This window comes from Bos indicus, chromosome 11 (genome assembly GCF_029378745.1).
Source record: "Bos indicus isolate NIAB-ARS_2022 breed Sahiwal x Tharparkar chromosome 11, NIAB-ARS_B.indTharparkar_mat_pri_1.0, whole genome shotgun sequence".
Classification (NCBI taxonomy): Eukaryota; Metazoa; Chordata; class Mammalia; order Artiodactyla; family Bovidae; genus Bos; species Bos indicus.
Window position 1 is genome coordinate 5,961,824 of NC_091770.1, and position 13,602 is coordinate 5,975,425.

General features: G+C 47.7%; 1 protein-coding gene across 6 annotated transcripts in view; it reads right to left on the minus strand.

The window, feature by feature from the left end:
* The window catches only part of TBC1D8 (TBC1 domain family member 8), a 141,296-nt gene that overhangs the window by 36,140 nt on the left and 91,554 nt on the right, over positions 1–13,602 (minus strand). For all 6 annotated transcript variants that reach the window (XM_070798300.1, XM_070798299.1, XM_070798301.1 and 3 more), the window contains 4 exons: positions 6,539–6,746; positions 2,988–3,182; positions 1,905–2,072; positions 475–625 (listed from right to left, as the gene is read on the minus strand). In XM_070798300.1, coding sequence (XP_070654401.1) covers positions 475–625; positions 1,905–2,072; positions 2,988–3,182; positions 6,539–6,746 — 722 coding nt within the window. The remainder of the gene's footprint in view (positions 1–474; positions 626–1,904; positions 2,073–2,987; positions 3,183–6,538; positions 6,747–13,602) is intronic.

Genomic DNA, 13,602 nt, shown 5'->3' on the forward strand with positions numbered 1-13,602 from the left:
GCAGCAGAGGGAGAGTCCCAGATCCAGCAAAGCAGGAGGAAGATGCGGGCAGGCTCTGTGTGCATTCCCCGCAGCGGGGGCACAGGAGGAAGTGTCCCCAGAGGGAGTTATTGTAAAGCACACAAGTGAACGACTTTTGAAGACGTTTTCAGGTCTCCAGACATCTAGACACTGCATGTCCAGGGGGTTCTGAATAGAATTCTGAGGACAATGAAGAGACTCATAAAATCACGGCTGAAGGGGAGGCAATCCCTCTGCCAGACCTCACGCTGACCAGGGACCCCAGAGCCCAGAGGTTGCTGCAGCCTGGCCCACAGTCCACACAGGAAGGTCCCAAGGTCCCAGCCGGGCATATCACAGGCCGAGAGGACCCGTCTGCATGCACACACACACACACACACACACCCCACCCCCCCTCTCAGGTCAGGGCCTCCAGAAATAAAAGCTGGGCCTGGAGACCCCGGAAACCCTCACCTGAGAAAAGAAGCCAGAGTCTGCCGCGCAGGGACTCGGGGATCCCCATGGCCACCAGCTTCCGGATCTTCTCTGTGCGGAACATGCACACTGTTCTGCCATACTCCGCAAAGTGGTCGTTCCAGAGGCTCACCTTGATCTGTTCCCTGGACTGGAAGCGGAAACACGCTCGGTGTATGAAGACTCACCGTCCACAGCCCGTCACAGAGGGTGCTCCCTCAGCTGAGAGAGGACCCACCTGCGCCAGGCAATTCGCTGGGCAGACACCTCTGAACGCCCAGCAGCATGCAGGATGTAAAGGTCACTAGCCCGTCAGGAATTCAGAGCCCCGTGGGAGACCTGACATGAATAAAATGCCATTTCCTTGGCAAAGTTGACAGTAAGAATGTGCTCATCTGAACTACTACGGGAACGCAAAGCCGATGGAGGGTGGGGCGGGGTGAGGATGGGGAAGCCTCTCAGGATGTCCATGCCAAACCAGTTTCTGAAACAGGTCAGCTCAGAGGGCAGAGGGGAGCCAGGGGCTCTCATAATTTGCCTGGAACTTCCTGACAGCCAGAGGAAAAATTGCCAACTGGAAAAAAAATGACATTGTTCTCAGTAGCAGAGATGAGAAGGAGACGATGTCTCTAGGCAACTGGAAGTCTCTTCAAACTATGAATTTTGAAAATTCTTTAGAATTCCTAGCTGGCAGGAATGTTTCCGTGCCTTTTAAACAAGAAGTTTATGTATGCTCTTAATTATCTGTATTCTCCAGTCATGGGAGAGGTGCACACATATAGTCAATATTCTTATTTGTTGAAACAATGAGCATTCAGTGAGCATCTCTGAACAGCACATCAGAAGGCTGCACCCTGAATAAATAAAGCTAACAATCCGTGATACATGAGCCATTAAGCGGCTAAGGGGCAGATACCCTGTTCACAGCCACCCTGGTACTGGCGGTGCCCACACAGCGTGCCTCCTGCCAGGGCACCATCTCATAGCTCGGCTTCTAGTCTATTTACCACTCAAGCACTGCCCACAGAGTCTCCCTGCAGAGGAGAAAACAATCACAAGTGTAACCAAGGTATTTTTAGTTTAGTAAAACTAGAAAACAGCCAGGGGCCAAAAAAGAAGCGCTGTACCAGGAGTCCCGCTGATGCCACTGCATAAAAGGAGGCAGACTTGTTCTGCACCTGGAGACCCCACAAGGAGAGCAGGGATAGATGCTTCCTGAAGGGCAGGTGGAAAGTCACTGCCCCCCAACGTCCCACCACATCCTCCACCCACCCGGAAGCGTGCAGGCCACTGGCATCTCTGCCCTCTTCCACTTTTTGCCAATGAGGTGCCCAGGGTTGCCCAGTAACCTGTGTCAGGCCCACCCCAGGAGGGGCCTGGAAGCCACGCCCCACCACCTCCATGTGTGAGGGTGGAGCCACGTCACTCACCAATCCCGAGTCCGGGCTCTGGCTGCCCGACTGCCTGAAAGCCTCGGGGTGCATCCGTGGGCTCGTTTCTTTCTCCCTTTCCTCGCTATTTTGCGAAGACACCATCTCAAGACCCCCAAACCTGTGGCTGCCACTGCACAAGCTTGTTGAATGAAACACGGGTGAGGTCTGCATGGGAAGGAAAAGAAAGAATGACAAAAAGAGAAAGTCCCTGCTTTAGTTACGGGGCAGTCTTTGTCTTTGGATGTGTGAGTATAATAAACATGCCTATCTGCCTGGGACTTACGAGAAAGGCAGTCTAACACTACACCCAACGGAGCTGATCCTCAGGAAGGAGCGTGGTCCACGGGGCTTTCCCAGCACCGCTGCTCCCTGGCTCACAGAACATGGCCCCGCGCGGGGCCAGGAAGGAAACATCGCACCCTCAGCATCTAGACCTGAGGATGGGCGTCTGGAGAGAGCGGCTCTAGGGAACTGAGAGACTTCCTCTCCTTTCCTCCTGTCACTACTCAGATGAAAAGAGGTCCAAAAACAAGGAGGACGGGTGTGAAAGAATCAGGGACTAGGTGCAGCAGATCTGGATCTCCCGTGGCAGCTGTCCAGTCTTAAAGACAGTGAATCATCTCTTTGCGCAACTTACACCTGCCCCCAAATACTATAACATCATCCCCTCCAACCTCAGGGGGATGAGGGCACTGACCTCTCTAATAAAGAGGGTGTCCACTCACCTATGTGTTGATTCCCCACCAAACCCTCCAACCACTGAGAAGATGGCCTGTTGATCCCTGACACCTGAGTGTACCCCATCAACCCCTCTAACCTGTGAGCCCCATTAGCCCCTCCAACCTGTAAGTGAGTCCCCTTCAACCCCCTCTAACCTTGCCATACCCACTCAGGACACCCAGCGCATTACAGATGGTATCAGATTGTCTGCTACCCAGGTCCAGCATCACTGACGTTTTTCTGGTACCCAAGTAGGTCATTGTTACATGCACTCCCCTTTGAAGACACCTGCCCTAGAGGTGCTGGGGGAAAAAAAGGGATTTTCCATTTACAGACTCCTGCTGTCTCCAGAGATCATACCAGCTCCTCATCCAGGGTGGTGTCATAGTGCACAGGGTGGTCGGCATGCACCAGCTTCAGTCTCGCCAGCAGACCCTCCACCAGGCTGTCACGATCTCTGAGCTCAATGAACTGGAAGGCCATCTTGCTCCGGATGCTGACGATGATGGGGTTTGGCAGCAGACTCGTGTCCTCCATTTTCTCGATGCTCACAACCTGTTGCACAGTCATGCGCACAGAGGCACAGCAAGAGAGAAGAGGGGCAGGAGTTCAATTGCAGATTCAGGAAACAGAGAGAGAAGGACAAACCCAATAACTGCAATAAGGAACCAGTACAAAGTTAGAAAGTATGGGATGTGGTGTATTTACAACAGCCCAAAGTGGGAGTAAGTCAAGTGCCCCTGGCTGGATTAACAGACGAGAACAAAACCAAAACATGGGTCTACACACAGTGGGACATTATTCAGTCTTAAAAGGCATGGATATTCTTTTTTTTTTTTTTTTTTTGCCAAACCATGTTGCATACAAGATCTTAGTTCCCTGACCAGGGCTTGAACCTGTGTCCCCTGCATTGACAAGCAGATTCTTAACCACTGGACCCAGGAAGTCCCAGAAAGGATGGATATTCTGACAGGTGCTGCAATATGGATTCACCTTGAGGACGTTCTGCTAAGTGATACAGCCAGTCACAAAATGACAAATTTTGTAGGATTTCACTGATACAAGAGACCTACAGGGGTCAGGGCTTCCCAGGTACCTCAGTGGTAATGAATCCACCTGTCAATGCAGGAGACATAAGAGATGCAGATATGATCCCTAGGTCAGGAAGATTCCCTGGAGGAGGAAATGGCAACCTATTCCAGTATTCTTGGCTAGAGAATTCCATGGTCACAGGAACCTGGTGGGCTGTAGTCCATAGGGTCACAAAGAGTTGGACATGACTGAGCACAGAAGAGTCAGGATTCATAGAGGCAGAAAGGACGGTGGTGGATGCCTAGGGCTGAAGGAGGGGGATTTGGGGTGCTATTGTTTAATGGGGACAGGGTGTCAGTTTGGAAAGATGAAAAAATTCTGGTGATGGTTGCACAAAACGTGAATGTACTTAATACCACTGAACCACAACACTTAAAAATAGTTAAAATGGTATGTATGTATATGTTCAGTTCAGTTGCTCACTCATGTCCGACTCTTTGTGACCCCATGGACTGCAGCATGCCAGGCCTCCCTGCCTATCACCAACTCCCAGAGATTATTCAAACTCATGTCCATTGAGTCGGTGATGCCATTCAACCATCTCATCCTCTGTCATCCCCTTCTCCTCCTGCCCCCAATCCCTCCCAGCATCAGGGTCTTTTCCAATGAGTCAACTCTTTGCATCAGGTGGCCAAAGTATTGGAGTTTCAGCTTCAGCATCAGTCCTTCCAATGAATATTCAGGACTGATTTCCTTTAGGATGGACTGGTTGGATCTCCTTGCAGTCCAAGGGACTCTCAAGAGTCTTCTCCAACACCACAGCTCAAAAGCATCAACTCTTCAGTGCTCAGCTTTCTTTATAGTCCAGCTCTCACGTCCATACATAACCACTGGAAAAACCATAGCCCTGACTAGATGGACCTTTGTTGGCAAAGTAATGTCTCTGCTTTTTAATATGCTGTCTAGGTTGGTCATAACTTTTCTTCCAAGGAGCAAGCGTCTTCTAATTTCATGGCTGCAGTCACCATCTGCAGTGATTTGGGAGCCCCAAAAAATAAAGTCAGCCACTGTTTCCCCATCTATTTCCCATGAAGTGATGGGACCAGATGCCATGATCTTAGTTTTCTGAACTTTGAGCTTTAAGCCAACTTTTTCACTCTCCTCTTTCACCTTCATCCAGAGGCTCTTTAGTTCTTCTTTGCTTTCTGGCATAAGGGTGGTGTCATCTGCATATCTGAGGTTATTGATAACTCTCCCGGCAATCTTGATTCCAGCTTGTGCTTCATCCAGCCCAGCGTTTCTCATGATGTACTCTGCATATAAATTAAATAAACAGGGTGACAATATACAGCCTTGACGTACTCCTTTCCCAATTTGGAGCCAGTCCATCGTTTCTTATCCAGTTCTAACTGTTGCTTCCGGACCTGCATACAAATTTCTCAAGAGGCAGGTCAGGTGGTCTGGTATTCCTATCTCTTTAAGAATGGGAATACTCTTCCACATTTGTGGTGATCCATACAGTCAAAGGCTTTGGCATAGTCAATAAAGCAGAAATAGATGTTTTTCTGGAACTCTCTTGCTTTTTTGATGATCCAGCGGATGTTGGCCATTTGATCTCTGGTTCCTCTGCCTTTTCTAAGAACCAGCTTGAACATCTGGAAGTTCACGGTTCACACACTGTTGAAGCCTGGCTTGGAGAATTTTGAGCATTACTTTACTAGTGTGAGATGAGTGCAATTGTGCAGTAGTTTGAGCATTCTTTGGCATTGCTTTTCTTTGGGATTGGGATGAAAACTGATCTTTTCCAGTCCTGTGGCCACTGCTGCATTTTCCAAATTTCCTGGCATACTGAGTGCATCACTTTCACAGCATCATCTTTTAGGATGTGAAATAGCTCAAGTGGAATTCCATCACCTCCACTAGCTTTGTTCATAGTGATGCTTCCTAAGGCCCACTTGACTTCACATTATATGTATATAATTTTAAAAAATAACTATATAAGGAATTCTTGCTCTGCTCTAAGGGCATTTGTAAAATGAAGTCATCTGCTGCAGAAAAATGGGAACCAATCACATGAATGAAAAAATTGAGTTTTTCTGAATACTGCTTAGTCTGTACATTATAACAGCAAGAGTTTGGAAGTCTTGACATTTGGCAGAGCTGTGGGTCCTGTCACTACAGACAGGCCCCAAAACCACAGGACTGAGCTCAACAGATCTCAAAGCAGACTCCACTTCCAAGAAGAGAACTCTGGAATTTTATAGCTGGAAAGTGACAGTGTTAGTTGCTCAGTCGTGTCAGACTTTGCAACTCCACCGACTGTAGCTCATCAGGCTCCTCTGTCCATGGGATTCTTCGAGCAAGAATACTGGAGTAGGTAGCCATTCCCTTCTCCAGGGACGGTTCTGACTCAGGGATTGAACCCGTGTTTCTTGCACTGCAGGAGGATTCTTCATTTTTCTAAATTTTTACATAAAATTCTAGAAAGATATACAAATGAAGCAACTTGACATTTCTTTTCAAAAGGTCATTTTTTAATAGGTCACTTTTTTCTCTTCCCTCCTGGTGGGTGAAAGGGAGGACTCCTTCCTAAGGGCTGTTGGAAAAGCTTTCATTGCTAGGCATGAACATTTTATAAGAGCTTTATCAATAATGTGGAGGCCAGGGTGCCTGTTCTCACCATTCACACCTATGCAAATTTCAGCTTGCCAGGCAACAACAGAAAAAAGCAGGGGCCCCTGGTCAACTCAGGCCAAGCATCCCTCTAGACTCACCCATCCTCAGAGGCAGAGCCTTGCCCTGTGAGCATCCATCCCCTCTGTCTCCCAGCAACCACGGCCCCCTTGGCGCCCCGCCCTCCGGGAGGACAACAGGTCTACCTCTCTGAGCGGCAGGATGACTTTGCAGCAGCCGGCCTCCTTGCTGGCAAAGCAGATGTAACTGTCGGAGGTGAACATCTGCCCGGCGGTGTGACAGCGGCTGAATGGGGTCCAGAGGGAACAGTCCAGGACGGCGTGCAGCTTCTCCCGCCTTGGCAGCCTGAAGAAGGCCCGGAAGAACTCATTCTGTGCCCTAGCTTCCAGGTCCCTGGCAAAGGAGAGGGAAGGGAGAGAGGCAGACATGGTGACTGAACTCACTGCTAAGTCGCTTCAGTCGTGTCCAACTCTGTTCGACCCCATAGACGGCAGCCCACAAGACTTCCCCGACCCTGGATTCTCCAGGCAAGAAGAACACTGCAGTGGGTTGCCATTTCCTTCTCCAATTCATGAAAGTGAAAAGTGAAAGTGAAGTCACTCAGTCGTGCCTGACTCTTAGCGACCTCATGGACTGCAGCCTACCAGGCTCCTCTGTCCATGGTAGATTAGAAATAAAAACACTTTTAAACCCCTGGCACAACCTGGTATAAAAGGGGATGCAGAAAGGTGCTAGGCCCCCAGTTCCTGCCCCTCTCCAGCCCCCTCCCTACCCCATGGCCAGCCTTTGGAGTGAGAAGCAAAGGCTGAACAAGTCACCTCTGCGAACACAGACCAGGGCAAGTCTGCCTTCCTGGTTTGAGTAACACCATGAATTACCACAAAGCAAATGTGTAAGAATCTAGTATGGACTCTCCTACTCTGTTGGTGGAAATGTAAATTGTTGCAGCCGCTATGGAGAACAGAGTGGAGGTTCCTTAAAAATATGCTGATGTTTGATAGAAACCAATACAATACTGTAAAGCAATTATCCTTCAATTAAAAATAACTAAATTTTTTAAAAAACTAAAAATAGAGCTACCATATGACCCTGAAATCCCACTTCTGGGCATATAGCGGGAGGAAATGGTAACTCAAAAAGATACACATACCCATGTTCATTGCAGCACTGTTTATAAGAGCCAGGACGTGGAAGCAACCTGAATGTCCATCCACAGTTGAACGGATAAAGAAGATGTGGTATATATAATATATACAGCAGAATATTACTCATACGTTTAAAAAAAGAATGAAATAATGCCATGTGCAGCAACAGGGATGGACATACAGAGATTATCATATTAAATGAAGTAAGACAGAGAAAGACAAATACCATATCTATCACTGATTTGTGGGATGTAAAAAATTATACAAATGAATTATTTACAAAACAGACTCACAGGCTTAGAAAACACACTTATGGTTACCAAAGGGGAGAGGCAGGGTAGGGGTAAATTAGAAGTTCAGGATTCACACACACACACACTGCTATATGTAAAACAGGTAATCACAGGACCGACTGTATAGCACAAGGAACTCTTCTCAATACTCTAATAATCTACATGGAAGAAGAATCTTAAAAAGAATGGATATATGTATATGGGTAACTGAATCACTCTGCTGTGAGTCTGAGTGAACTCCGGGAGTTGGTGATGGACAGGGAGGCCTGGCGTGCTGTGATTCATGGGGTCGCAAAGAGTCGGACACGACTGAGCGACTGATCTGATCTGATCTGATACCTAAAACTAACTCAGCATTGTAAACCAACTATTGTGCTTGTGCTAACCACTTCGGTCGTGTCCGACTCTCTGTGACCCCATGGACTGCAGCCCACCAGGCTCCTCTGTCCATGGGATTCTCCAGGCAAGAAGACTGGAGTGGGTTGCTATGCCTTCCTCCAGGGGATCTTCCTGACCCAGGGATCAAACCCATGTCTCTTGTCTCCTGAACTGGGCAGGCTTGTTCTTTACCGCTGAGCCACCAGGGAAGTATCTAATATAAAATCAAAATTAAAAAAAAAAAAAAAAGATCTAGAGAGAGAACCATAAAGTGCCAGTGAAAAGCAGAAGCTGGCTGCCCAAGGAGCCTGCACACAGTTACTGGCTTCAGGGGCCCCAAGGCTCTCTCCTGAGATGAATTGTGTGAGGTCCCCCTAAAACAGTGGGCTATCCTCATCTCACCCCATCCTTTACATCTTCAGAATTGATATTTCCTGGTTGAAGTGTCAGGGCCAATCAATCTGTTCCTCATTCCCGCCCTCTGGGAAGCCCCCTCCCAGGCCTTGCCCCGCTGGCCCCCTGGATCCCGCACCTGCATCGGGAGGGTCAGGCTTTCCTCTGGAGAGTCCTGTCAGCCCCATCCCCTCCTCCCTGCTCCCCTAGGATGTCCGGGCTCCCTCTGCTCTGTGCCTCAAAGTCCCAGGGGAGCACCCGAGCAGCAATCATGACTAACCCGTAATCCGACCCTAAGGACACCTTTCAAAGCCAGTATCTGGGAACGGAAGTAAAGCTACATCAACAAAAGGGGGAGGAGCATTCCAGCCCCACACTGTGCCCTGAGCAAGAAGAGCCTGTTTTCCTCAAGTTCAACCTGGGCTGTCCTGGCAGGATGTCAAGTTGACTGAGTCATTACCTGTTTATGTCCACAAGCTGACGTCTCCAGGACAGAGAGCTGCAAGTGAGGACCTGCCAGGAGCCGGCGTGCACGACATGCCTTTCACTTTTGGAGGAAGTCGCTCAAGTGCAGTGACCGGCAAAATACGCCATGTACCAAGACCCTGACATTCACCTTGGGGCCCCAGACACCCGAGGGCCAGGCAAACCCACCACTGGCCATCGCTGGGGTCCTCTGTGCCCTTTCTCTCCTCTCCTTTCTACAAGCTTCCAGAACTTGGGGGTGGGGCCGACAGTCTGGTAGAATTCACCTGCTTCTGGAAGATTCTCAACACAGATGAGTTTTGTTCCAAAATAGATGACGTTTCCCAAAGGGTCCTAAGTGCCACAGGTCTTCCATTTTCCTTTCCTTTGCTCATTTCTACCCCAAATTAAAAATGCCACCCCTGGAAGTACAGTCACACACCAGGAACTGTGTGAAGAATCACCTGCGACCCCAAGCCCGTGGACAGACCAGAGCACTTCAGCTATGAGCTGGCCTCCCCTGGCTGTGTGCAAACGTGGTGAAAGACGCCAAGGCTCTCCTTGGTGGTTCCCATGAGTGCTTTTCTTTCCGTTCACATTTACTGATTTGGCTGCACCAGGTCTTGGCTGCATCATGCAGGATCTTCAATCTTCACTGCAGCAGGCAGGATCTTTGGCTGAGGCGTGGGACTCTTAGTTGCGGTATGTGGGATCTAGTTCCCTGATCAGGGATTGAACCCAGGCCCCCGGCATGGGCAGCACAGTCTTAGCCACTGGACCACCAGGGAAACCCTCCATGAGCTCTTGAGCAATGCACACAACAGGGATTGGCTTTCTTCATTTCTAACAGATCTTTGTAAGCTGGACTAAAAACACTCAGGTATCAAATTATATAGAGACAACTAAAGAAATACAGGAGAGAGACGATACGGGAGAGAGACGACCCTCTGTACTGGGTTGTCTTCTGGGCCCTGAGACGGAGCAGACACAGTGATGGGAAGCCTGGGGCCAGAGGTACACAGAGGAGCTAGGGGCTGGGAGTCAGAAGACCAAAGGGTCCCCTTTCATAAGAGGGGTGAGCAGCATCCAGCCTCCACAAAGGACCCTCAGATTATCAGAAATGACACAACACCAAGTGAAATTCAGTGGGACTTTACCCGAAACTCCACTTTTGTTTTCAAAAGCGATCAATTTACAACATACACATGGCAGGAAGGGTCTTTGAATCCTTTCTGAACACATGGAAACTCTGAGACACTGCTGCCATTCAGACACCACTAATTAAAAAGACACACACTCCCCTAAATGCCCTCAATGTTCAAAGAAGACAGCAGACACTGCAGCCAGCCGGCTCCTCTGTCCATGAATTCTCCAGGCAGGATACTGGAGCGGATAGCCATTCCCTTCTCCAGCGGATCTTCCTGACCCAGGGATCAAACCTTCGTCTCCTGCGTTGGCAGGCAGAATCTTTACCACTGAGGCATCAGGGAAACCCTTAAGGAATAATAGCAGTGTTAAAAATAGATGAATGTTTTTAAGAAACTTTTAATGAGGAGTGGCTTCTAAAACAATTAAACTAGAATTACAATATGATCCAATAATTCTACTGGTGGGCGCGTGTCCAAAAGAACTGAATGCAGAGTCTTAAAGAGGTATTTGCACACCCATATTCACAGCAACGTTATTCAGAACAGCCAAAGGGAGAAGGAACTCAGTATCCACTTAGTAAGCAAAACGCAGTATATACGTACAATGGAGTGTTGTTATTCAGTCTTAAAAAGGAAGGAGATTCTGACAATCTACAGGGTGGATGAACCTTGAGGACATTAGGCAAAGTAAAGTAAAACAGTCTCTCACACACACACACCACAAACAAATTCTTCAGGATTTCACTAGAGGAGGCAGATGACAGAGACAGAAAGTAGAAGGGTGGGTGCCAGGGACTTGGGGATGGGTGGGGAGCCAGTGTTTAACGTGGACAGAGTTCGATTTTGAAAGATGAGATCTCTAAAGATGAATGGTGGTGATAATTACACAGCAACATGAATGTACTTACTAATAATACCACGAACCATAGGCTTAAAAATGATTAAGATGATCACTAATGATTAGGAAAATGCAAGTCAAAACCACAACGTGGTATCAGCGGGCACAGGTCATAAGAGTTGTCATCAAAAAGAACACAAATAATAATAAATGTTGGTGAGGATGTGAAAAAAAAAAGGGGGGGAAACCTTTACACTGTTGGTGGGAATGGAAATTGGTGCAGACACTATGGGGAAGAGTATGGCAGTTCCTCAGAAAACTAAAACACCACATGACCGAGTAAGTCCACTAAGATGACAGCTTCTGGTCCCAGCACTTCATGGCAAAGAGATGCGGAGAAAATAGAAAAGTGACAGCCTTTATTTTCTTGGGCCCCAAAATCATTGTGGATGATGACTACAGCCAAGAAATTAAGGTATTTGCTTCTTGGAAGAAAAGTTGTGACAAACCTAGGCAGCATATTAAAAAGCAAATATCACTTTGCTTGCAAAGGTCTGTACAGTCAAAGCGATGGTTTTTCCAGTACTCATGTACGGATGTAAGAGTTGGACCATAAAGAAGGCTGAGCGTCCAAGAGCTGATGCTTTCAAATTGTGGTGCCGGAGAAGACCCTTGAGAGTCCCTTGGACAGCAAAGAGATCAAACCGATCAATCCTAAAGGAAATGAACCTTGAATATTCATTGGAGGGATTGAAGCTGAAGCTGAAGCTCCAGTGCTTTAGCCGTTTGATGTGAAGAGCCGACTCACTGGAAAAGACCCTGATGCTGGGAAAGATTGAGGGCATGAGGAAAAGGGGATGACAGAGGATGAGATGGTTGGATGGCATCACCAACTCAATGGACATGAGTTTGAGCAAACTCTGGGAGATAGTAAGGGACAGGGAAGCCTGGCATGGGGTCACAAAGAGTCGGAAATGACCTAGAGACTGAACAACAATTCCACTCCTGGATATGTATCCCCCCAAAAATAGAAGCAGTAATTTGAAAAGATACATGCTCTCCAATGTTCAGAGCAGTGCTATTTACAATTTCCAAGCCATGGAAACAGCCTAGGTGTCCACCAGCAGATGAGCAGATAAAGATGTGGTGTGTACACAATGGAATATTACTCAGCCATCTAAAAAGAGTGAAATTTTCCCATTTAGCAACACAGATGGGATGGACTTGGAGGGCTAAGTGAAGTAAGTCAGACAGAGACAGGCAAATACCATATGACACCGTTTATACATAGAACCCAAAATACAACAAACTAGTGAATAAAACAAAAAAAAGCAGACTGAGAGAGAACAAACTAGCAGTTACTAGTGGAGAGAGAAGAGAGGGAGAGACAACACAGGAGTAAGGGATTTGAAAAACGATTATTGTGGGATAATATAAAATCATACTGGGGACTTCTCTGGTCTCCAGCAGTTAAGACTCCATGCTTCCCTGCCTAGATGTCCATCGACACATCAGTGTATAGAGAAGTTGTGGTACATGTATACAATGGAATATTGCTCAGCCATAAAAAGGAACACATGTGAGTCAGTTCTCGTGAGGTAGATGAACCTAGAGCTTGTTATACCGAGTGAAGTAAGTTAGAAAGAGAAAAACAAATATCATATATTAACACATATATATGGAATCTAGAAAACAGGTACTGACGGACCTATTTGCAGGGCAGGGGGAGAGACGCGGACGTAGAGAACAGATCTGTAAACACACAGGGGAGAGGGGCGGCGGGACGGACTGAGAGAGTGGCGCTGACACACACCACCATGCGTGAATGGACAGCTCGTGGGCAGTCGCTGTACAGCACGGGAGCTCAACCGCTGCTGTGCGACAGCCACGGGGTGGGAGGGAGGCTCAGGAGGGAGAGGACATACGGATACTTACAGCTGATTCACATTATTGGATGGCAGAAACCAACAACACTGTAAAGCAATTATCCTCTAATTAACAATAAAAAATTTTTAAAAAGACTCCAGGATTCCGACGCATGGGCTTCCGTGGTAGCTCAGAGGTTAAAGAGTCTGCCTCCAATGTGGGAGACCCGGGTTCGATCCCTGGGTTGGGAAGATCCCCTGAAGAAAGAAATGGCAACCCACTCCAGCACTCTTGCCTGGAGAATCCCATGGACGGAGGAGCCTGGTAGGCTACAGTCTACGGGGTCGCAAAGAGTTGGACACGGCTGAGCGACTTCACTTTCTTTCTTTCCAATGCATGGGGCGTGTGGGTTTGATCCCTGGTGGGGAAGCTAAGATCCTTACAGTGTGGCCAAAACATAAAAACTAAAATTAAAAAATCATGTGTGTGAAACTTTTAAAAACTGTAAAACACAGTAGAATTTAAAGACTTTCATTCATTTTCAAAAAAGTTTCAACAAATAAAATAAAAATGGTTAAGATGACAAAATCTGTATTATGTGTCAAGCACTAAAATGGTGTGTGTGTTCAGTCATGTCCGATGATTCTTTGTGACCCCATGAAGTGTAGCCCATGAGGCTCCTCCGTCCATGGAATTCTCCAGGCAAGAATATTAGAGTGGGCT